We start from the raw sequence: 25,974 nt of genomic DNA, 5'->3' as shown, positions 1-25,974 counted from the left end.
ATGTAAGTGTTTGGAATGAATGTATGTGTATATGTATTCAAATTGTAGATCATTGTATGTATCTGTCACACTAACATCAGCAATGCCTTATTCTTTCTCATTAACAAGTTAAGTTCTTTTTTTTAAATTTTTTTTTAACGTTTATTTATTTTTGAGACAGAGAGAGACAGAGCATGAATGGGGGAGGGTCAGAGAGAGGGAGACACAGAATCTGAAACAGGCTCCAGGCTCTGGGCTGTCAGCACAGAGCCCGACGCGGGGCTCGAACTCATGGACCGCGAGATCATGACCTGAGCCGAAGTCCGCCGCTTAACCGACTGAGCCACCCAGGCGCCCCACAAGTTAAGTTCAACAGAAGCTCCAACAGAGGCAATAGGCTAATGTTCAACGGAAAGCAAAATACCTAAAACAGTCACTTCAGATAATGTATGAGCCTTTAAGTTAATGCCTAAATTTTCCTTACAGAGCATATAAATGTAAATGTTTATACCCTCAATATATATCTGAGAAGGTCTTACATTTTACTTTACATTGGACATTAGTTATAACTTTGTGGGTGAGTTAGAATAGATGTGAGATGATTTTCTTCCTTGTATTTCTGTCTGGGGAACAGCATGAATAGCTGTAGCAGTGTGGGTAAATTTTTGTATATTTCGTGTTTTGATGTGAAGGTGTATTTGTGCTTCTGTTAATCTCAACTCTTTCCTCCCACAGCTGCTTCAAATTCTCAGGCTTCATTGTCATGGAAGGAGCTCATAGGTAGATGTCTTCTCTCTTTCACTCTTTTTGTTTTGTGAAAAGTGCCTCCTATGAACCGGGCTTCTCATCCCTATTCCACTCCTATTCTTGCCCTATATTCATTGGGCAGCAGCCATTTTTTTTTTTTTTTTTGGTAGTATCTATGAAGCTCCAAACTGTTATAACAAATAGGAATTTTATATCAGATAGAATAGGTAATGGAATACCAGGAGGACCTCTGATGGTGGTCAGGCACCAGATGTACAGAATTTTAGATGTACAGGCTAGAATAGACCTATCCAATTCTGGAGTGATCTAAATTGAGGCCATTACGATAGTGGGCCAAATCAAGCCAGGGGCCTGATTTATAAATAAAGTTTTAGTAGAACCAGCCATGCCCATTCATTTACATATTATCTATGGCTACCTTCAAGCTAAGATGACAGAATTGAGTAGCTGAAACAGAGACCCAAAAGCCTAAACTATTTACGGATTTTACAGAAGAAATTTGCTAACAGTTATCTAGATCAGCATTCCCCAAAGCAGTTCTACAGAGCACTATTGTCCAGGAGATAATAATTTTGCTTTTGGGAAAGGGTTATATAGTCATTTGAGACCAGAAAATGCTGGATTAAACCAAGTTAAACAGCTTTTTTTTTCTTTTTTTACTATAGGTCATTTCAGATCCTTTCACATGCTACATGCATTGAGAAACTCTAAAAGGAGATAGAGGGTGTATTCCCTTTAACTTATTTGACCACTGGACTTCTTTTCCACAGCTCTCTTACTAATACCTTGCAAAATCGTGTTCAAAGGAACACTTATTGAGAAATGCTAACTTAGACATTCACTTGACAGAAGTTTGAACTTGATAACTGACTCCTTGGATTATTTTTTCTAGTTGCATAAAGTGAAAAACTATGTAATATAGTATTTAAGCATATGGACTATGACTTTAGACAAACCTTAATCTTAAGTAAGTCTCTATCACTTACTAGCTGTTGAACTTTGGACAAATTATCTAATGCGATAAGCAGGACTGACTACATAATTGATGGGCTATGCTACAAAATGAAAACACAGGACCCTTTGTTCAAAAAATATTAAATCCAAGATAGTGACAGCAGAGCATTATACCAATGGGCCCTTCTGAGCACAAGACCTGTGTGCAGATTGTATACCCATGAATTTATAACCCTGGTAACAAATTTCAGTTTCCTCAACTATAAAATGTGGATAATACCTACTTCATGGGATTATTGCAAGAATTCAATCAGAAATATATATAAAGAGCCTAGTAAAATATCTGGCACAGAATAGGCAGTAATAAATGACTTGTTTTTAATTCAAAAGTATTTATAGCCATATTCAATAACCTATTTATTGAGTGTCTACTATGTGCCAGGCACCACACTAGGTACTTAGGATATTATGGTGAAGAATACAAATAAGGTCCCTGTCTTCATGTAGATTATTGTTTAGTGGGAAAGACAGATAAATAAACAACTGTTAATTATGATAAGAGCTATAAAGTGAAAACAAGGTGCTGGGAAAGGAAATAATAGAGAGGATCTGCTTTAAATTGGGTGGTCAAGCAAGTCCTCTTCTAGGAAGTAATGTTTAAGTTGAGATCTGAAGGATAAAAAAAAAAACTCTCCATGGAAAGAGCAGAAAGGGTGTTCCAGGCAGAGAGAAAAGCTACTGGAAAGGCCCTGAGGTGGGAAAGAACATGGCATTTGTGAGAAACTAAAAGTAAGCTAGTGTGTCTTCAGGGACTGAGAAGGAGAGTGATATCGTGGCACACCTTGTATGGTAAGGTTTTGGATTTTATACGAAGTGCAATGAAAAGCTTTTGAAAGGTTTCAGGTATGGTAGTCACATGATGTAATTGATATTTTTAGAAGATCATGTTGGCTGCTGTGTGGAGAGGAGCCATAGATAAGCTAGAGTAGATGAATAGTAGGAGTCTATTTCTTTCTTTCTCCAGGAAAGAGTTAGTAGTACCTTGTATTTGGTTGTTATTTGAGAATGTAGTGATAAATAAGTGGATTGAAAGCTTATGATAGGCCTTGTTAATTGATTGGATGTGGAGGATTCAAGGGGAAAAAAGAAATAAAGAATGGCTCCTAATATTTTTCTGGGCAACTGGGTGACATCATTTAATTGAGATGACATGCCTGCGGAGGGTTTTTTTTTGGGGGGGGGGAGGGCACCCACACAGAAATCCAGAGCTCAGGTTTAGACATGTAAAATAAGATGTCCAAGTGGAGATGGTGATATTAGTTATAGCTGTTGTTTTGTATTGTTGTCTAGGATTCCGTGATTACTAACTCTTGGTGTCACCTCATTAGATTCCTGGGAAATATTTAGAAAACATTTGAAAGAAAAATACCTAAACATAGGAGTCCATAAATGTTATCATCATGGCAATCATATAGAGTCACGGCTGCTTCTTATAAAAGAACATGGTATATCAGAAAAGACACCGTGTGGGATTCCTCAACAAGATAATTTTATTGATATGGGACATGTATTTGATCCTGACGAAGAGGGCTGCAGCTCATCCCAAACTGTAGTGCTTCAGGGATGTGCTGGGATTGAGAAAACAGCTGTGGTGCACAAGTTCATGTTTGACTGGGCAGCAGGAATGGTTACTCCAGGAAGGTTTGACTATCTCATCTATGTAAACTGCAGAGAAATAAGCCATATTGCTAACCTTAGTGCTGCTGACTTGATCACTAACACTTTTCAAGATATAGATGGACCAATTCTGGACATTATTCTTGTGTATCCAGAGAAGCTTCTTTTCATACTTGATGGATTTCCTGAGCTCCAGCATCCTGTAGGTAACCTGGAAGAGGATCTTAGTGCTAACCCCCAGGAGCAGAAACCAGTAGAGACCCTCTTACGTAGTTTTGTGAGGAAAAAACTGTTCCCTGAATCCTCCCTGCTGATAACTGCCCGGCCTGCAACCATGAAGAAGCTCTACTCTCTGTTAAAACAACCTATCCAGGCCAAGATCATTTGGTTTACAAATGCTGAAAAGAGAGCATATTTCTTGAGTCAGTTTTCAGGTGCTAATGCAGCAATGAGAGTCTTTTATGAGCTGCGACAAAATCAAAGCCTTGACATTATGTCCTCTCTTTCCATCATCTCCTGGATGATCTGCAGTGTCCTGCAGTCACAGGAAGATGGTGACAGGAGTCTTATGAGGTCACTTCAGACCATGACTGATGTGTATCTGTTTTACTTTTCCAAGTGCCTCAAAACCATTACAGTTATCTCAGTGTGGAAGGGACAAAGTTGTCTGTGGGGCCTTTGCTCTTTGGCTGCAGAGGGACTACAGAACCAACAGGTCCTATTTGAAGTCCATGACCTCAGGAGACATGGGATAGGGGTATATGATATCAATTGCACTTTTCTAAATTACTTTTTGAAAAAATCTGAAGGAAGTGTCAATGTCTACACTTTCCTTCACTTCAGTTTCCAAGAGTTCTTGACTGCTGTGTTCTATGCCCTAAAGAATGACGGCAGCTGGATGTTTTTTGATCAAGTGGGGAAAACGTGGCAATAAATATTCCAACAATATGGGAAAGGGTTTTCATCATTAACGATACAGTTCTTGTTTGGCCTCTTACGTAAAGGAAAGGGAAAGGCTGTGGAAACTACTTTTGGAAGAAAAGTCTCCCCAGGACTTCGAGAGGAATTATTGAAATGGACTGAGAAAGAAATAAAGGATAAATATTCTATGTTACAGATTGAGCCAATGGACTTATTTCATTGTTTGTATGAGATTCAGGAAGAAGAATATGCAGAAAAGATAATTGGTGATTTACAATCAATTATATTGCTTCAACCTACCTACACAAAAATGGACATTCTGGCTATGTCATTCTGTGTAAAAAGCAGTCACAGTCATCTGTCAGTGTCTCTGAAGTGTCAGCACCTAATTGGATTTGAGGAGGAAGAGCAAGTCTCTGCATTCATGACACCAGTCTTTACACTTAATCAGTGAGTATATTAATGTATTTTCTCCAATGTTTTGGCCTTCAGAAATCATGGGCTTTCTTGTTTATTTCAAGTATTCAGGCACATGATCATTTCTGGTATTGTCAATAAATAAAATGAATCATCTCCACTTTCCATATTTTATGTCAATCAACCCAGTAAGGATTTATTCAATATATATCACATATTGGACACTAGACTAGGTAGACACTAAGGGAAGGTTAACAATTCTGAGCACTTATTATGTATTAGGCACTGTGCTAGCCACTGTGTGTGTGTATGTGTGTGTATATATATATTAGTCTTCACTGTTACCTTGTGAATGTACTTTATAATTATAAAAGTGTTATGAGCATGTAAGTCATCAAGATTATCATTGAGGATTCTACTATTTTGGTGTTGATGACTGCTATTCTGGAAAAGGTGGTAAACTTAACATTGAATTGGTTATCACTCTCCTCTACATATACTTCATCACCGAGGCCTCAGAGAGCCTCAGGTTAGTAAGGGGAAGAATTGTACTCCTGCATATATTGCTGTGAATCCTGGGCTTTTTCTACCAGGCTTCCACCTTCACAAAGGGTTCAAAGAGGCTTAGGTAAACCTAAGCCTTATTTCATACAGATTCTATATATTGCAAAATACAGTTCTATTGACTTATTGACCTGTGTTATCTAGAAAATGCCACTGGTCATAAGTCCGTTCTCAATACTTGGGTTAAGATGGGCATTGCCACTCCTTTAGCTGTATGACCAGCTGAGAGGTAGGGGACCTTGAGAAGAAGAGAGTGGGCAGAAGGCTCTACTTAGGAAGTGTTAACCCGAGTCTTTTCTCTGATAGTTATATTTCCTCAGTGGGAGTAGCATAGAGGTAGAAATGAGTATGGGGTAGGTGTGTTTGAGGGAAGTGGGGAGGGGAAGGGAAGTGCAGCAAGGGTGTTTGGGACTAGAGTGGAAGGAGTAGGAGAGGTTACATGGACTTGGAATTACCAAGGACCTTGGCTACAATGTCTTGATAAATTCAAGACCACTTCAACTGTATATTATAAAGTAAAATGATGGATAAATGCATTGAGAACTTTTAAACACTGATGGAAACAAAAAGAGGCTTCTGGTTCATTCTAGATTTCCAGAAAATCAGCCTTAAATGGAGTCCCTACCCCAGCCCTATTGCCTTTATCAGGGGGCTTAAACTTTCACAAGCATGTTGACAGAGAGTTCACTATTGTACTGTTTTAGGTTTATTTTGTTGTTCAAGTGTAATTAACATACAGTGTTGTATTAATTTCAGGTGTACTATATAGTGATTCAGTGATACTGTACATTTCTCAGTGCTTGTCAAGATAAGTGTGCTCTTCATCCCCTGTATTTATTTCACACATCTCCACCCACCTCCCCTCTGGCAACCACCAATTTGTTCTCTGTATTTAAGAGTCTGTTTATTTTTTGTCTCTCTTTTTTTTGTTCATTTGTTTTGTTTCTTTTTTTTTCTTTTTTTTTTAAATCTTTTTTTAACGTTTATTTATTTTTGAGGCAGAGAGACAGAGCATGAACAGGGGAGGGGCAGAGAGAGAGGGAGACACAGAATCTGAAACAGGCTCCAGGCTCGGAGCTGTCAGCACAGAGCCCCACGCGGGGCTCGAACTCACGGACCGTGAGATCATGACCTGAGCTGAAGTCGGACACTTAACTGACCGAGCCACCCAGGCGCCCCTGTTTTGTTTCTTAAATTCCACATATGAGTGAAATCATGTGATATTTGTCTTTCTTGGACTAATTTCTTTCACTTAGCATTATACCTTCTAGATCCATCTATGTTGTTGCAAAAGGCAAGATTTTATTCTTTTTTTATGATGGAGTAATATTCCATTGTGTATGTATGTATATATATACGTACATATATATATGTATTGTTTGTGTATATATAAATACACATACACACACATACATACACACACACACCACATCTTTATCCATTCATCTATTGATCTACACTTGAGTTGCTTTCATAATATGTCCATTGTAAATAATGCTGCAATAACCATAGGGGTGCATATATATTACCAAATTAGTGTTTTTGTTTTCTTTGGGTATTCCTCAAAAAATTAAACATAGAATTATGTTTAACATATGAACATTTGAACTTTTCTAGTTCAAAACATATGAACTTTTCTAGTTTTTAATGATTAATTATTCTATTAGTACTGACAACCAAAATATAGTTATAGTGTAGATAGCTTGGGCAACTCACTTGACTTCTCTGAGCCATCTGCAAAACGATGATTATGATATCCATCATTGTGTTAGGGACCAGATAAGATAATTTTATATGTAAAGTGCTTACCTTGGTGCCTGGCACACAGTAACATGGCTTGGGCTTTGAAGTCAGACAGATCTGAGTGCTGACCTCCATTCTATTCCTACCTATGTGACCTGAGGCAAATATCTTAACTTTTTTGTGCCTTAATTTCCTTATCTGCAAAATGGGACTTTGGAAGAAGTAAATGAATACTAGTATGGTAATCAGAAGCCAAAGTAAGCCTTTTACTTAAAATTTTGTTCTTAACTGTCTTGTTTTAAATTATTTTTGCTTTCTCATCTTTTTTAGGTCCTTCAAGCTATGCAATTTGCCAGTGTCTCGGCTACACTTGCTCTGCCAAGCACTACGTAATCCATGCTGTAAAATCAAAGACCTGAAGTAAGTTGAACTTTGCTTTAAACACTTAGGTATTTGTAAGGTAGAAACTGGATTGCTAGAAATTGTACCCCCAGCTGATGGGACCTGCAAACAAAATATAACTAGTGCTCAGCTTCTCCATAGCAGAACAGCAAATGATAAGATATGCTACAAACCTAGAAGGGGTAGAGAGTCAGGCACAGATCCCTGTCAGCCCCTCCAGCCTCTGTCCCTTTTGTATATTCTATTTTTGCTGTAGGGAGTGGATGGAAGTCTATAACATCTAAGAGATCTGTGTCTGTGCCCCTCCTGGACCTACCCTCTTCTCCTTCCAGATCCAGCTGTCCTCTTCCTTGGTTTTCTTTCAGTTGGGTCCTGTCCCACTCCATGCAGCTCAGTGATCTTTTTCTCTCCCTCCATGCCTCACCTCCATCCCCTGCTGTTATTCCCCAAAGTGCCATTGCTCAGAAACTCCCCACCCACCACGCTGACTTCCATTCCGTGCTCACTCTCAGGTATCTTGTCTCCTTTAGTCCACATCTCAAGCACACAGGCACGAGCTCCCTTGTTTCTAAACCCCTCACCACACAGATCAGTGTCTGTTTTCCTTCCTTCCCTCCTGTCCTAGAGGAAGAGGTGGCCTTTCCAAACCTCCCCAAGCAAGTAAATTCACTTTTTAATTTTTAATTTTTAAGCATTTAATTATTTCACTTTACACAACACAGAAGTATATAAAGATATAAAAGCCCTCCCCCCCTACTGTCCCATACCCCACCCCACCTTATACCCCAACATCCCCACTCCTGCTTACCATGCCCTGACCATACCTCCCTAGGTAACACCTTGTTTGCTAAATATCTTTCCAGACCTTTTTTCTATGCCTTTTCAAACATCAATGTGTAACATAAGGCACAAATAAACCTATAATATATATATATCCTGCACATGCAGTTACAGAGCTTGGAGGGTTTTGTTTCACACACACAAAAAAAACTGGCCGTCATATTTTATTTTTTATTGAATAGTACAATGAACATGCCTCCCAATGTGGTAAGCAGGGTCTCTCTCTTGTGTGTTGTATGTTTTCAAGCTTTCTTCAGTTGTCTCCTTCCCCGTGGTTCAAGTTTCTCCCATATTAAAAGGAACCCTCTCTCAACCATGTACCCCACTCCTTCCCTTTACTGCTAGGAGTTCTTGAAGAGCCCCCCTTCCTCAATTCCCATTTACTCCTCAGTCCTTGTGGTTTGGGTTCTACCCCTCCCTGGCCCAGATCTGTTCAAAGATCGAAATAATACCAAATCCAATGAATACTTTTCAGTTCCTACTTTAGGGCATCCCCTGCAGCCCTGGGCACGCTGAGAATGCCCTCCTTGCATCTCTCTTCCCACTGTCATGACTACTCCTAAGGACCTTGTCGCCTCTATGGTTCCCAGCCAGTGGCAGTTTCACCCTCCAGTGGATGTGTGGCAATACCTGGAGACATTTTTGCTTGTCACAACTTGGGGAGTGGGTGCTACTGACCTCTAATGTGTAGAGGCCAGGGATTCTGTCAAACATCCCGCAGTGTACTAGACAGCCCCCTGCAACAAATAATTATTCAACCTCAAGTGTGAGGAGTGCTGAGGCTGGAAAACTCTGTCCTAGAAGAATATAAACAAGCCCAAAGATATTCCTGAAAATGCAGGTTAGGGATGTTGCCCCCAATCCTGATGGTTGTCCACACCTGCCCCAATAGGAGACAGCCCAAAGTCCTATCCAGGAGCTATGGTGATGAACCAGGGCCATTATAGCTTCAGGCTCTATGTCTGTAGTCCCTGGGTGATGTCCAGGGCTCCTCCAGTTTTCTTACTCTGGTCCAGGTGTGACACCTCACGATCCTTCTACCTGTGGGCTAATCCATACATTTAGTCTCCCTCAACACCACTTAGAATCAGAATCATGAGAAAGGAAACACAAACCATCCTCTCCCCTTCTCTTTTCCCAGCTTACCCCCTCCCTCTAGACATTGATTTCCCATTGGGATATGTTTTATTTCATTTATGAATTCACTGAGACCTTTGTAACCAGATCCCCCCTCCCACTATTATTCTGGCAGTGGGTTTGGGGAGAGAATTGCTCAGGATAGCACCACACTTTGGTCCATAAACTAGACCAGCAAACCCTCTGGGCACTATCATTTGCTGACTCACCTCCTTAGAAGTGGTAGGGGTTCCCTGTTCAGATCTGTCTGTCCCCAGTTCTGCCACTGAGGACTGGGGAAGATTCTCATGTTTCGGGGCTATACAGCCATAGCAGTTGTCTGCATCTGGTGCTGGTGTCCTCTGTATGCAGTCCTGAGGGATTTCATCTTAGGGGTGGCAAATCTCTGCTGTGTTGTAAGCCCAGGGTTAACCCCAGGCCTTTTTTGATGGTTTCTCATGATATAACTTGATCAGAACATGAACAAGCTTCCTGTCCAGTTCATTCCGGGAGACTCTTGGGATATAGGAATCCTCACTACCTGTAGCTCTCTGATACTCCTCCCCAGCCAGTGTTGACATTTTTCTTGGATGATCTGTGGCTTGTGACTGCTCTTCTTGGTGCCAATTTCTGACTTGGAAATAATCTGGTTACCCAGATCAGGAATCCACTCAACTTAACTTAAAGAAAAGGGTATCTGTGTGGATTGGATTTTCATGCAGCATAACTGTAGAAAGACCACCACTGTCTCCATCTCTAGGGTTACAGGATCAACTCCTGTGCTTTCTCTATGCCTTATCTGCTCCCTGGGACCTCATTCTAGTATCCTCTAAGACACTTGGCTTCTATAAAGCACACAGTTCTTCTGACAGCCGGGGCCAGTCCTTGGCTGTGGCCTCGGCATTCATGACTCTGACCTTGGCCCCGACTCCAAATAACCCACTGCTTCCTTGCCCAACACCACTCTATGAAATCTGCCTCTCTGTTCGAGAACCTGTTTGGCTAAGGATGGGTCAGATGTCCACTCCTCCCATCATATACAGCCTAGGTGGGGAGATGGGTGGATTGTCATATACATGGCTGCTCATGTCCACTAGATACTAGGGCTTAGGAGGAAGAACAAAAGCTACGATGCTTCTGGGGTATGGAACACTAATGCTCTGGAACACAAAGGGGGTCACCAAAACATGTCTCTCCCTGTCAATCTACACCTTCTCCACTTCCCACCCCACCTCCCTCCCATTCCCTTAGCCCCATTCTCCCACTTATCCCCTTCCCCACTCCACTGAGTCCCCTCCCTCACCTTTCCCCCATCCCTCAAAAATTGATTTTCCACTGGTATAGGTTTCTGTTCTATTTGACATTTCTTAATTTACTGAGGGCTTTGCAGCCAGATTCCCCTCCCACAGCGGAAGCAAATTTCCCTCCTTGAAAAATTCACAGCTTTACACCAAGGGCAGTCCCAATCCCCAGGTCTGCGAAATATGGGAGGTCTTCTATGATGATAGGGATCAGAGTCTCTCCTGTCTCTTTGGGATTCTTGAGGGTCTTTTCCCTGGGACCCCACATTAGACCTCACACTAACCTCAGAGGGCCTCCAGTGGGGAGATGTCTGAACTGGAGTTCCTACGGTGAATGGTGTTGCTGGTGGGACTGGTGTGGGCGCAGGTGGGAAGGGGGAAAAGGGACAGGCGTAAGAGTATGTGAATGAGGCAGGGAGCTGGACAGGAAGGGGTGATGGTGTGACTGTGGCCCTAGGCTTGATGGTCCCAGAGAAATAAAACATGGCTGTTTCCACTGACTTAATATCTCCCTTCCTCTGCCCACTGGTGGTGTAATTTTTCCGCTCCACAGCTCCAAGCAGGTGCATGAGGCCTCCACCTGGCTCCTTTGCAGCTTCTGCCCCTTCTGCATTCTTCTGTCCTCTTCTTCCTCTTCCTGCAGTGCCAGTAGAAGCAGTAGAAGTGGCAGCAACTCCCGCCTCCTCTACCTTACCTGCTCCTTCTGTCCTAGTGGCCAGGCCTGGCTCCTCTGAGACCTGGACCTGCTTCTGCAGAGACTGCAGCTGTTGGAGAAAAGTAGGCAGTGTTGAGACCCATTCTGGGGCTGGTGAGGGGATGGGGCAGGGAGATAGGGCAGGGATCAAGCAGAGATAATCTTTAAGACCTGGAGGAGCTTCCACTTCAGGAAATCCCGTTCTGTCTGCACCTCTTCCAGGTTGGCCTGGGCCATCTGTAGCTGGAAGGCTGCCTCTTTGTGTTCCATCTCCTGCTGTGTAGTGAACTCCTTTAGGTCTGAGGCCAAGGTCTGTGCAGCGGTCTTATGCAGTTTGGCGAAGTCATGCAGCCAGTGTACCCTGTGCTTGTGTAACTGGCCCTGCCTGCGGGCAAAGCGCACACCTAGGGCCAGGCTGCTCCAGGCACAGGCCTCTTTGGCCTCACTGGACACTGTGCTGTCTTCCAGGATGGCCCTGAGTTTGTCCTCCACCTCCTCCCAGGGCAAGGATGTATTCTCCAGGTAGAACTCCGGGCCTTTTGTGTGCCCAGCCATCTTCTCATTGATGAAGGTTACCACTTTGCTGTGCTGGAACCCACCACTGGGGTCGTCGGGTTTCAAGGCCATGATGACTGAGAACCTTAGGGGTTTGGCTGGCCCTGCAGAAACGAGCAAACCAGTTGTCCCGTAGACCCCCCTTGCCCCTCTCCCCTTGTCCCCCTTCCCCTCCCTCTTTATCCCCCTTCCTCTCCTCCCGTCTGGCCTTGCCCCCCTCCTCCCCCCGTCCTGCCCTCTTGCCCCCCCCCCCGCCCCTACACCCCCCCCCACCCCCCCCACCCCACCCCCCCCCCCCCGCCTCCTCTGTCCCACCCCCTCATCCTACCCGCTCCCCTGACCCGCCACCTCGTCCCTACCCCACCCCACTTCCCCATCCCGCCGCCCCCCCCCCCGTCCTGCCCCCTTATCCCCCCTGCCCCTGTCCCACCCCCTCCCCCATCCTGCCACATTGTCCCCACACACCCACTGCACCTCCGCCTCCCTCGTCTGGTCCCCTTGTCCCCCTTTCTCCAGTCCTGCCCTCTCGTCCCCTCCCCCACCCAGCGTTTCCAACCATCTGTTTGCCCTGCCCCTCCTCCCTCAGACCCTCTGAAAGGTCCACTGACTGGTTTGCCCCACCCTAGTACACCTCCAGCTGGGGCCAGATGGGGTGCAGACTAACCATACCTAACCATACCTACCTAATAAGCCCAAGCAAGAGGGTACTTTTCCCTCCAAGGGCTTGAGAAAAAGGAAGTCTTAGGGCCAATTCTGGAATCTTTTACTCTGGGACTGTTCCATCTTCCAGTGATAGTGGGGGTGGGAGGGAATGTGAGAGGAAGGTTCTGTCCCAACTCCAGGACATAAGAGGACCTGCTATATTGTTGAAAGTCCTTGAAAGCCGGAAATAGCAGGAGTGGTCAGAAAAGACTTAGAATCAAGAACATAAAGGACTTGTAATCAAATACAAGAAGTTATGCGCACCCCACCATAATGCTTTGTCCCACACCAGGGGGCCCGTCCCTCCTAGAGATGGAATTTTCTAGAACAAGAGGCAGCCCCAATCCCCCATGGGCCTCCTGAATGCCTTGGAGGAAGAAGGTGGAGCTAGTGAACAGCTTCATTGCCCATTGGCCCAGCACTGAATATTGTAGTGACCCTAAATGGACATAAATCTTGGCCACTTCACCCCCAAACCATGTCTTGAATCTGTCCACCTTTGCTGCCCCCACCATCCTAGGTCAGCTACCCCTACCCTATTTCTTCCCTGGACTGCAGCCCTCTGATATCTGGTCTGTCTCCTGCTTCCTGGCATTAGAGGGATATGACCATCTCACTTTAAATCTCCACTGACTTTCCGAAGCCTTCTGGATAAATCAGACAGACTTCAGGTTTAGTCCTACTTTGCCACTTACTATACGACTTTCTGCTGTAAATGAATCTTAATTTCTATCAATGGGCCTACTGCAAGGACAAATGACAGAGTACATTGTAAACTTGATGTAATTTCTTCTATGATCACATTTTTGTAAAATAAAATCTGTGTGTGTGTCTGTATGTTTCTATGATCTTGGAGAAAGGAGTGAGAGGGTATATACCAGACTCTTAACATTGGTTATCTCTGGGAGGTGGAATTGGAGAGGAGGTTTGGAAAAAGTTTTTATCTTCTTAAAAAAATTTTTTTAATGTTTATTCATTTTTGAGAGAAAGGCAGTGTGAGCAGAGGAGGGGCCAAGAGAGAGGGAGACACAGAATCAAAGCAGGCTCCAGGCTCTGAGCTGTCAGCACAGAGCCTGATGTGGGGCTTGGACCCATGAACCGGGAGATCATGACCTGAGCCAAAGTCGGATGCTTAACTGACTGAGCCACCCAGGTGCCCCAAAAAAGTTTTTATCTTTTTAAAATACATCTTCCTATGATTTCACTTGTTACAAAGAACATATGTATGCATACATTAAAAATCTGGAAATTCGTGTGCCAAAATTTTAACAGTGGTTATTTTGGGGTGATAGTAATATAGTACTTAAAAAAACTTTATTCTTTACGTTTTTCTCTATTATAGAAATTGTTTATAGTAAGCATATATTATGTTTTTAAATTTTTAACTACTCTTTGATAACTTATGATCATTGTAAATACATTTTAAATACCTATAAAGTAAATGTCTCCCTGTAATCTCACCCTTTCCCAACCTAGAAGATAACCACTGTTAATAATTTGATATATATGTGTGTGTGCATATATATATATATATATATATATATATACATACATATATGTCCTTCTAGTCTTTTATTTTTTTAATGTTTATTTACTTTTGAGAGAGAGACAGAGTGTGAGTGGGGGAGGAGCAGAGAGAGAGGGAGACACAGAATCTGAAGCAGGCTCTAGGCTCTGAGCTGTCAGCACAGAGCCCGATACGGGGCTTGAACCCACCAACTGTGAGATCATGACCTGAGCTGAAATTGGACACTTACCGACTGAGCCACCCAGGCGCCCCTGTCCTTCTAGTCTTTTAAAATAGGCCATAGCAAATACAATTGACCCTTGAACAACAGGGGGTTTGAACTGTGGAGGTCCACTTATATGTGGATTTTTTTTAAAAATAAATTCAGAGCGGTACTATAAATGTATTTTCTCTTATGATTTTCTTAGTAACATTTTATTTTATCTAGTTTACTTTATTGTAAGAATATAGTATGTAATATACATAACATACAAATACATGTTAATTGATTATTGTTAAGGTTTCTGGTCAATAGTAGGCTATTAGTAGTTAAGTTTTGGGGGAGTCAAAAGTTGTAGGTGGATTTTCAACTCTGTGGAGGTTGAAGCCCCTAATCCCCTGAGTTGCTCAAGGGTCAGCTGTAATTGGAAGTTTCTCAAACAAAACATCCTCTGTCTTGTCTCTGGCCTTTCCATCTCTTGGCCTTTGCACTGGCTGCTCCATGAGTGAATTGTCCCTCAGCTCCTCCACTTCCTCCTGCTTCCATTCTCTTCATCCAGCTGTTCAATTTCTCTTCCCCTTTCACAACAGCACTCAAGTATTTATTTTTTTATAAATATTTCTTGATCCTCCAAGCCCCACCCCAAGCTAGGTTGAATTGTACTACCTTTCTGTGTCCCCATGATACCTTACACATACCACTTGAAGTACTTTTCACACTGTATCCATGATTTTCTAATTTTTTTTCCCCATTAACTGGACATCCTTGAAGGCCAAGTTGGGGTCTTAATTATTTTTGTGCTTTTAGCATTTGGCACAGTGGTAAGCACCCAATAAATTGTTGAGTGGATTGAAAAAATTCATTACATCAGTAAGGTACAAACAGGTACCTTTAAGGGGAGTCCTATTTTCTTTCTTCTCTGAAATGTCTTTTTCTCCACACAGACTGATTTTCTGCCACCTCACAGCTTCTTGTGGTAGGGACCTCTCTTTAGTATTTGAAACTAACCAGTATTTGACAGATTTGGAATTTGTAAAAAATACCCTGGAAGATTCAGGAATGAGGCTTCTGTGTGAATGATTAAAGCAGCCAAACTGTGTCTTACAGACATTGAGGTAACTGACAGCAGGAGATTTTGTTTTCTCTGTTCATGTCATTTTTTGTCAATTTCTGTTTGCATGTGGGGAGAGCATGAACAAGATGATGAGGTCATTCTTCTTTTCTCTGAAGGTTGTACGGATGCCTTATATCTCCTGCTTCTTGTGGGGCACTAGCAGCTGTTCTCAGCACCAGTCAGTGGCTCACTGATCTGGAATTTAGGGAAACAAAACTGGAAGCTTCAGCTCTGAAATTGCTCTGTGAAGGCTTAAAAGATCCAAATTGCAAATTACAGAAGCTCAAGTAAGTTGTAACTGTTAGTTTCCTTACTGCAAGAAAAAAAATTTAAATATGCAACTCAAAATGGACATTTTGTGATCAAAACATTTCAAAGAGCCATGGAGAGGAAGAATAAAAAGTGACAGTCCCTAAAATTGTTTCTATGCAACAAGTTTAGGAAGAGAATTTTCATTGTAAGTAACAATAACATCAATGACTATAATAATAACCCACACTTATTAAACAGTTACTTTGTGCTAACCATTGGGCTGAGTGCTTTGTATCCATTATTTCCTTTAATTATTATCCCCATTTTAGCAGATGAGGAACTGGAGACCTAAGATCATAAGACTAAATAACATGGTAAAGGCACAATTCAAAACCGACATGTGTTTGACTTCAAAGTCCATGGTAATGATTTTAATATATAATTTATCATATACATGTTAGGGTTCTCTAGAGAAACAGAACAAATAAGATATATACAAAATATGCAGTTGACTCTTGAACAATATGGAGGTTGGGGGGCCACTCCTACCCCCGCCAGTTGAAAATCCACATAGAACTTTTGACCTTCCAAAAACTTAACTACAAATAGCCTACGGTTGACTGGAAGCCTTATTGATAACATGAACAGCCAACTAACACATTCTGTATATATTTATTATATGCTGTATTAAAATAAAGTAAGCTAGAGGAGAGAAAATGTTAAGAAAATCATAAGAGAAAAATACGTTTACAGTACTATACTGTATTTATCAAAAAGTCATGTTTAAGTGAACTTGTGCAGTTCAAACCTGTGTTGTTCAAGGGTCAACTGTATAGAGAGATTTATTCTAAGGAATTGGCTCATGTGGATTATGGTGGCTGTCAAGTTCAATATCTGCAAAGTAGGTCAGTAGGCTAGAGATACAAGGAAGAGCCAATGTTGCAGCTTAAGTCTGAAGGCATTCTCCTGGGAGAATTCTGTCTTCTTCTCAAGGAGGTCAGTCTTTTTCTAGAAAACCTTTCAACTGATTAGATGAGGCCCATCCAAATTATGGAGGGTAAATTACTTTACTCAAAGTATACTGATTTCAATATTAATCTCATATAAAAAGGACCTTTCCAAATACATCTAGAATAATGTTTGACCAAATGTCTGGACATATGACCCAGCCAACTTGAGGCATAAAATTAACTATCATAATATATATGTGGGTTTTTTAAGGCAAAACCTCTTTAGCATTGAAGCTTTAAAAAATCCACTTTAAAGCTTTTTTTTTTTTCTGGCAGAATGCCTCTATTTAAAATTTCTAAATTGGGGAGATACAGACATGTGTACTTATAAGCCCTCCTTCAAAGCTAAGGTTGGAGCCTGGTAACTCAAGAGAAAATTGAGGACTCAAAAATTGTAGTGCATATCATAGAAATTTTTTTAATTGATGGAAGAAAAAGTTGATGGGAAATAGTTCAAGAAATTGAACTACTTAATATGGAGAAACAAAGATTTAGAAGACAGGAAGGTTGGTAAAAACCACTCTTCATCCCAAACAAGGAATATCATGTAGAGGATGATGGGCTGGGTCTCTGTAAGGATGGAAAATTAATTAATAATGGATTTAAAATTTTTTTATGTTTCTTTATTTTTGAGAGAGAGAGAGACAGAATGTGAGCAGGGGAGAGGCAAAGAGAGAAGGAGACACAGAATCCAAAGCAGGCTCCAGGGCCCCAGCTGTCAGCACAGAGCCTGACACAGGACTTGAACCCACGAGCCATGAAATCATGACCTGAGCCAATGTTGGATGCTTAACTGACTGAGCCACTCGGGCACCCTGATAATGGACTTTTAGATAAGAGGGAAGATCTTTTGACTATGAAGCTTATTAAGGATATTATAGTACTTCCCCCTGGGATTTGAGAGAAACTATAAGATAGAATTATAAATTCATGCAGGGAGTTAAAATAAGATTAGGTTGCCTTGATATTTCCTTCCAATACTTTTTTTGAGGGGCAGTCAACACTTACTGAATTCCTACTGGGGACACAGTATTGTGGGAGCAATGTATAACTCTTTCCTCTGGAGGTTGTGACATACTCAAGGTTGGCAGTCTTGTATGGGTGGGCGTTTATTTTCTCTGCTCATGAGGTATTGTGGCAGGGGGTGAGTAGGATGGTAAAGCAGCCAATTTTATCTCTGTTCATCTTTCTTTCTCTCAAGGTTGTGTGCTAGCTTTCTCCCTGAAAGCTCAGAGGTTGTTTGCAACTATCTTGCCTCTGTTCTCATTTGCAATCCAAACCTCACTGAGCTTGACCTGAGTGAAAATCCCCTGGGGGATACAGGGGTGAAGTATCTTTGTGAAGGTCTCAGACATTCCAACTGTAAAGTGGAGAAACTAGAGTAAGTTTCTTAGAACTGTCTGGTAGCATCTTATGACTATTGAATTTGTCAAGTGCCTGCTGTGTGCCAAGATCTATGCTTGGTGCTTGGCAGAAGTTATTTCATCTAATTCACTCTTTCCAATAACCTTAAAAAATGGATTTTTATCTCCATTGTACAGATGAGGAAATTGAAGATCACAGGGAAAAGTGACTTGTCCAAAGTCACAGCACTCGAAAGTGGTATAGTCAGGATGTGACTCCAAAATCTGTCTCCAAATCTCATGCTCTTTCCATTATATTACCATCTTGCATGCTTACAGGAATGCCACTACTTAAATATTAATTCTATAAAGAACACCTACTATGCACCCAACACTGGACTAGATGTAGGTAGTTTTGTCAGAAGGACAAGTGACAAGGCTGCCCTTAAGGGCACACAGATATGAAACAATTGGAGAACAACACAGTTCATTCAATATGTAATGAAGTGCCCAACACTGTGGAATCATTTAGAAATGCTAGATGAGCCCACGGAAAGGTAGGAGGTCCCTATGAGCTGGAGACTTCAGGAGGAGTCTTTGTGAAGGAGCTGCACTAGGAGCTGGAACTTGAAGGATGGCTAGAACTTAGTTAAATGGGGAGGCTAGGAAAAGCTAAATGCAGCAGTGGCTGATTTTTCTTCTTTTTCTCTTGGTAGCTTGAGCACATGTTACCTAACAGATGCTAGCTGTATGGAGCTCTCTTCTTTCTTGCAAGTGAGTCAGACTTTAAAAGAGTTGTTTGTGTTCGCCAATACCCTAGGGGACATAGGAGTACAGCATCTTTGTGAAGGTCTGCAGCATGCACAGGGTATAATCGAGAGTCTTGTGTAAGTGTCTACTTATCCTTGTTCTCATGGGCCTTGGCATTTGAAGTTCAGTGGGACTCTATGGTTAACAGCCACCTTGGTATCCCCATTCCTCCAGGCTTTCCCAGTGTTCCCTTTCTGCGGCTTGTTGTGAGTCCCTCGCCCAAGTCCTGAGCTCCATCCGGAGCCTGACAAGGCTGCTTCTAATTAATAACAAAATTGAAGATTTGGGACTGAAATGGCTGTGCGAAGGATTAAAACAGCCTGACTGTCAGTTAAAGGATCTGGCGTAAGTATCATGGACTATAGCCACAGGCTGAGTTTCCTGATGTTTCAGCAACTCTTAAAATTAAGTGAGTATTTTTTGGCCTGGTGATTGAATCTCCAAGGAAGCAATAATTGAAGATCCAAATAATTCAGGGGGAATAAATGTTCCTCTACTCCACAATCTCTGCTTGGACCTGGCCCAGGGGATTTTTTTTTACAAGACACTCTGAGTTTCTAATGTGTTTTTCCAGTGGGCAAATAGAATTTCTAAAGTGACTCAGTGCAGATGAAATGATGCCAGCCTTCTCTACCTTACTTCCCGGCAGACTGTGGACCTGCCACCTGACTGGAGAGTGTTGTCAGGATTTGTGCAATGCACTCTACACCAATGAGTACCTGAGAGACCTTGACCTCAGTGATAATGCCTTAGGGGATGAGGGTATGCAGGTGCTGTGCTGAAACACCCCTCCTGTAAACTACAGACCTTGTGGTAAGTGCACAGGGACCCTTTATTCACCAGCCTCTTGTTCCAGGCTATATATGAAATGGAGGGTCTTTTTGGAACTTGGGGTAAAACTGATTTCTTCCTCGAATCCCTAATCCTCCTTAGGTTAGCAGAATGTCATTTCACAGATGCGTGCTGTGGAGCCCTTGCCTCTGTCCTCAACAGAAATGAGAACCTAACACTGCTAGACCTAAGTGGAAATGACCTCAAGGATTTTGGAGTGCAAATGCTGTGTGATGCACTGATTTAGCCATTATGTAAACTACAGACATTCTAGTAAGTTAATGTGGTGGGAGAAGTGGGAGGGAGGGGGTCAAGGCAGACATGTTCGGTTTGATCATAGGCTACTGCAGTGGGGAAAGAAGAACTGAGAGCAAGCCATGCCGAGGCAAAATATCAAAGGAAGTGAAATTACCAGTAGGCCTCCTCCTTGGACACGGGGCCAAAGAGAGAGGCAGAGAACAGGCAGCACTGGATCTCACTGCTAAGAAAAGCAGCATGGTGTAGGAAAAAGAGTATCAGATCTAGATTCTTTTAGGTCTGGCTTAAATACTAGGTTTAGCATCTACTAGCATACCCATGGTTACTTAACCTCCCTGCACTTAAGTATCCTTGTCTGTAAAATGGAGCTAATACTAGTACTTGACTATCTGGTGTTGACATGGGGATTGAATGAAGTGAAACATTAATTATAAATGGACCCAGTACAACCTTTGGCACATAGATGGTGCTCCATAAATGTTAGATTCTTTCCCTTTTCTCTTCTAATACTTGCTAGAGGTCTTAATGTTTACATTTGAGAGTCTTCAAGACTCAAGGAAATGAAGCTATAATGATGCAATGATAGGAAGTAGAGGTCTTGACCCTTTCTGGTCAGTGTCCATCTGCCAGCTCATCAGGCTGGCATTGACACACAAAGTCATTCTTAATTAGGATACAGCTATGCTGTGTTGGCAGCTAACCAGTTACCAAACGGCCATTCATTTCTGGAATTCAGAACTGGAACACATAATGGAAAATAAAGGCCGAGTGCAAAAATTCCACATTCAAGGCCAATTTGATGGATTGAAGTATAAATGCAAACAACATAAAGGCCTGATTGCAAGTATGGCTGAAACAGAAGCTGGTTCTCTACTAGCAAAGTGAAGTATGTTAGTTTCAAAGGCTTGAAAGTGTGGTGATTACTGCCCAGAAAGGGGGAGCTACTCACAACATGATAAGCATCAGGGATTTAGGGACCTTCATGGTGTCTTTCTCAAAAGAAATAACTGTAGCCTATATTGTTAGCAGGTTGGAATAAGCTTAATGACCAATCCTAATGTTTCTTTAAATATTGAGTAATTTAATGTGGTAGCATTCTATATTGTGTATGCTTCAGCAATGATCCTAAAAGTGACAGCAAGGAGAATTTTTTTTTGTTGTGATGGCATGCCATTATTTGCTTTTTTATTGTAAATTGTTATGCTGTTTCCTGTATCTCTTGCTCTTTGCCTTTTAACCAATGTGCTTCCATTGTGTTTTCAGGCCAGGCTTCAAACCTTTATAACTTGTCAATCAAGAAGTTGATAACAGTGTGCAATAATAGCTCAGAATACAAAACAAAGGACACACACACACACACACACACACAGAATAGACACCATTCACTGACCTCAAATCAGTTTTGAATGTTAGAGTATATATAAAACAAACAACACTGAAATTAATAGAAATATATAGTTATCCACGTAAGGTGAGAGGAAACTATGGATGATTTAATGCTGTGGTAGGATAGAGATGGAGTAAATCCAGGAGAGCCTTCTAAAAGGGGGAAATTCCGCTGGAAATTGCAAAGGCTGGAGGAAAAAGGTTATTTTCTAAGAGCTGCTTGAGTGTGAGGCTGAATCTTATTCCTCATTGTATTCTCCCCCTGCCCCAATAAAAAGTTGCTGGCTCATTGCTTTGCATATAGTAAATACATACAGAAGATCAATTAGTAATTTAGAGCACCTAGAGGCAAAGAGACAGTTAATGATATATCCAATAAAGACTATGTGTCTAGACATTCAAAAGGTCAAGGAATAAAAGAGATTGTGGCCTCAGAGGACAGAGCTCACCTTCATTCATTCTACCAGTACTTGCTGAATATGTGCCATGTACTAGGCAAGTGTGCCAGGTGCTAGGAGACAAGAGTGAATAAGACAGGAGACATGATCTGTGCTCTTCAGGGGCCAGTGGGCTTAGTGGTAGAGACAGGCACATAAACTGAATAATGCAATAAGGGGATCGTAAGGTCTTGAGGGAGTCATGGCAGGAGACAACCCACCCAGTCCAAGACGGGCAGGGAAAACTTCTTGGAGGAAGGACCACCTGAGTTAAGTTTCAGGACTATTGCCAAGAGAAATAGTGGTAAGGATGGAGAAGGGTAGTCCAAGCTCAGGAGATGCATGAGCAAGGTAGCCAGACAATAAACAGTACAGTTTATGGTACTTGATAGGGAAATGGGTGGGAAATATCCAAGGAGTTTGCTATTTCTGGAGCATTAAGTACAAAGCAGAATGTGTCAAGAAGTGAGACTGAGGGGGTAGGTAAGGCCTGTATGCCATATGTGATTAGTAAGACCTGTTAGCAGAATTCTGGGTACAAATTCAGCCCTTGCTCTCTCTCTCTCTCTCTCTCTCTCTCTCTCTCTCTCTCTCTCTCTCTCTCCCTATCTCTGATACTCTAGCAGTGGTACATTTTGAGGCCTCTCCTCATGTTTCCAAAATTGGTCCCCAAAGTAGAGCTAGTTTTGCTTCCAAAGTTGGTTGAAGAATCAGTCCACTGCTGCTGCTGTTTCTCACTGCCACAGGGGGCTGATCCTAAGAACTGAATCTAACCAGTCCCATAGAAGTTTGGTTACTAGACTGTGATGCCCTGGCTGGTCTGGATCCCTGCTAGCCATGCAGTGCCATTATACTTGGGCTTTAAGGCTACAGATATATTAGTTCACACCCAAACATACAGCCATTGTTCTCTAAAGTACTGTATATGTCAGGGTGGTTGGGTCTAGAGGAGCTCCTGGAATCAGCCACAGATACAGATATATATATATATAGATATAGATAGATATGGATAGATATAGATATAGATATATAGATATATATATAGATATAGATATAGATAGATATATATATACACACACACACACATACATAATATATATATATATATATATATATATATATATATATATATATATGAAACCTGCCCTTGCCCCACAAAGACATAGGCCCCTGAGTTGAGTCAGGGGACCCACTTAAACCTTCTTTCTTCAAGATAATCTTATTTTATGGGCTGTGGTGCCTTTCACTGGCACTGGGTCTTGGATAAAGGCCCCTAGCTCACCCTGGTATGTGTTCCTAATTCTAAATTTGGAAAGAAGGGGTAGATAATAACTGGTCTCTTAACTCCCAGAAGACCTCTGGGCTTCCTAAGCATATTGGCCTACCTCTTGCCCAACAGTGAGCTCTATACATCAAGAGGTAAGGCAACTTTTGCTAAGTCAGTAAAAAAAAAAATTCGGAAGGTCTTGTTACACTTCTGTGGCATTAAATATCTACTTACTATACAATCTCATAATTAGCATGGTTACTCATTTCACTTTGCTAAAGATTAGCTTCTATCCATTAAAACTGAAATCTTTACCTCACTACACACTTGAAAGAGCTGTGCCTTCTTTTGTAGTCAATGGGTTTTAATCAGGGACACACATATGGAGTTTGCACTGTGGGAAGTTTTCTAGTAGGTAGGCAGTTGGATATAGGAGTGTGCCTTGGAGATGATAGATGAAGCCATGGCAATGGATGAGATCCTCTGGGGAGAGTGAGAAGAGAAGAACCTCTGAGGAACACGTCTGGGGAATTAGCCCTGGGAAATACCAACGTTTTAAGAAGTGGGTATGGGAAAGAAAACCCATGGAGTAAACCAGGAGAGAAATGGTGTCCTGGAAGCTATGGGAAAAGTGAATTTCAAGGAAGAAGTGCTCAACAGTATCAAATGCATCAGAGAGGTTCAAGAGGACGAGTACTGAAACATATATCCATTAGATTTAGTAATTTGGAGGCCAGAGGCGACTTTCTCAAGGGCTGGTTTAGTGGCATGGTGGGGCCAGAAACCAGACTGCAGTGACTTGAGGATAGGAAGTAAGGAGGGGAGAAGGAGCAGAGACTAATCTTTCAAGAAGTTTGTGAAAAGGAGGGGCACCTGGGTGGCTTAGTTAAGTGTCCAACTTTGGCTCACGTCATGATCTCACAGTCTGTGGGTTCAAGCCCTGTGTTGGACTCTGTGCTGATAGCTTGAAGCCTGGAGCCTGCTTCGGATTCTGTGTCTCCCTCTCTCTCTGCCCCTCCCCGAACTTGTGCTCTCTCTCTCTCAAAAAAATAAACATTAAAAAATTTTTTAAAAAGTTTGTGAAAAGGAGAAGAGATGTAGGGCTATAGCTGGGAGGACTGGTGGAACTGCAGGGAGGAGGGAGAGAGTTGGTCTTTTCCTTTTCTGGCTCGTTGAGGATAGGCAATTCTGTAGTCTGAGTGAAAGGAGCCCATAGAGAGGGAGAGGTTCCATATACAGGAGCAGGAACTAATGGACTCATGCAATGGGGCCTTGGACAAAGTCAGAGAGGGACAAGAGTGAGGGTCCAAGAGGAAGTTTTCTCAAGGAAAGGAGCTAAGGCTAAGGGAAGCAGTTGGTGTGGGTGAAGTAACTCAGTGGTGGTGCTATGGAACAAGTGGAATGGGAATCTTACCTTTGCGGATAGGAAAGCTACTGAAGGCATCTGCTGGCTTGACTTGACACAAGATTCTTTTCATTTTTCATAGCGTTGACACGGATCATTTACATGAAGAAACGTTCAGAAAGATGGAAGCTTTAAAAATGAGCAAGCCTGGAATCACCTGGTAGTTTCCAAGGAAAGCCCCTGAATCAGCTGCATATAGACTCCCTTGATCTGCCACCATCTTTAACAGTTGTGCAATATTCTTGTTCTAAACCTGTTAACCATTGCCAAGGACCCGAATGTGAAACAAACAGCAGTGATTTCTATTTCTTACACAGAATCATCCACGAAGTAGGTGTGAAAGGCAGAGGCACTTTAGTTCAAATGTCTTCAGCAATAATACCTTACATTCATATGTTGTATTATAATGTTTACTATGTTCTCACAGAAACCCTCAAAAGTGGGAAGATGAGGCTCAGATAGGCTGTGACTAGCTCTAGGTCACACAGCTCATTAGTGAGAGAATTGGGACTGGAATCTAGCCAGGTTTTACAATACCCAGACCAGACAGAGAAACAATAGAAAAAGAATGTGAAGGAGTCAACTTAAAGAAACAAGATACTTGAAATGATTAAAGAGCAAGAGAGTATACAAACATATATCTTATGGTGCTGATTTTAAGTAAAACTAATTCACAAAGGAAAGAGAGGAATGAGTTCCATTAATAGGGAAAGGCTTCATGGAGATGCAACTTGATGTGGGCCTTGAGAATGAGCAGGATTGAGATGGGGGGCAGATACATAGGCCAGTGGCTGTAAGACTGCAGTAACAGGGCTGTGTTTGTGAGCTGCTCGCCAAAAGCGCCTAGGGAGAAAGAAATTGTGGGTGAGGTTCCGGAAGATGGCGGCGTAGGAGGACGCGGGGCTCACAACGCGTCCTGCTGATCACTTAGATTCCACCTACACCTGCCTAAAGAACCCAGAAAACCGCCAGAGGATTAGCAGAAGGGAGTCTCCGGAGTCAAGCGCAGACTAGAGGCCCACGGAAGAGGGTAGGAAGGGCGGCGAGGCGGTGCGCGCTCCACTGACTGGCGGGAGGGAGCCGGGGCGGAGGGGCGGCTCGCCGGCCAAGCAGAGCCCCCGAGTCTGGCTGGCAAAAGCGGAGGGGCCGGACAGACTGTGTTCCGACAGCAAGCGCGACTTAGCATCTGGGAGGTCAGAAGTTAACAGCTCTGCTCAGAAAGCGGGAAGGCTGGAGGACAAAGGGAGGGAGAGCTGCTGAGCCCCCGGACGGCAGAGCTCAGCTTGGCGGGGAACAAAGGCGCTCACCAGCGCCATCTCCCCCGCCCATCCCCCAGCCAAAATCCCAAAGGGAACCAGTTCCTGCCAGGGAACTTGCTCGCTCCGCGCAAACACCCAACTCTGTGCTTCTGCGGAGCCAAACCTCCGGCAGCGGATCTGACTCCCTCCCGCTGCCACAGGGCTCCTCCTGAAGTGGATCACCTCAGGAGAAGCGAGCTAAG

General features: G+C 42.6%; 2 protein-coding genes across 3 annotated transcripts; one reads left to right on the top strand and one right to left on the bottom strand.

Annotated features, from left to right (window-relative positions):
* The first annotated feature begins 380 nt into the window (after positions 1 to 380).
* On the top strand, positions 381 to 25,326 carry LOC109258676 (NACHT, LRR and PYD domains-containing protein 3-like). The gene is made up of 10 exons (XM_019435684.2): positions 381 to 759; positions 4,532 to 4,749; positions 7,354 to 7,443; positions 15,591 to 15,761; positions 17,938 to 18,117; positions 18,796 to 18,966; positions 19,064 to 19,234; positions 19,539 to 19,702; positions 19,823 to 19,993; positions 24,556 to 25,326. The coding sequence occupies exons 2-8, from the start codon at positions 4,610 to 4,612 to the stop codon at positions 19,669 to 19,671; spliced, it is 1,056 nt and encodes a 351-aa protein (XP_019291229.1). The 5' UTR covers positions 381 to 759; positions 4,532 to 4,609; the 3' UTR covers positions 19,672 to 19,702; positions 19,823 to 19,993; positions 24,556 to 25,326.
* TEX13B (testis expressed 13B) lies at positions 10,721 to 12,646 on the bottom strand. 2 transcript variants are annotated; one of them, XM_019435686.2, is made up of 3 exons: positions 12,615 to 12,646; positions 11,548 to 12,035; positions 10,721 to 11,446 (listed from the first exon to the last, which is right to left on the bottom strand). In XM_019435686.2, exons 2-3 carry the CDS (start codon positions 12,001 to 12,003, stop codon positions 10,754 to 10,756), a joined length of 1,149 nt encoding a protein of 382 aa, XP_019291231.1. In that variant the 5' UTR covers positions 12,004 to 12,035; positions 12,615 to 12,646; the 3' UTR covers positions 10,721 to 10,753. The 2 variants fall into 2 exon arrangements, with proteins under 2 accessions (XP_019291231.1, XP_019291232.1); XM_019435687.2 differs by having other exon boundaries at positions 11,590 to 12,035.
* Positions 25,327 to 25,974: the final 648 nt, after the last annotated feature.

Source organism: Panthera pardus, unplaced genomic scaffold, assembly GCF_024362965.1.
Source record: "Panthera pardus isolate Hobbes unplaced genomic scaffold, ASM2436296v1 HiC_scaffold_27, whole genome shotgun sequence".
In the NCBI taxonomy this organism is placed as follows: domain Eukaryota; kingdom Metazoa; phylum Chordata; class Mammalia; order Carnivora; family Felidae; genus Panthera; species Panthera pardus.
Note: the sequence above shows the minus strand (reverse complement) of the source record. Positions and strands in the feature narration are given on the sequence as shown.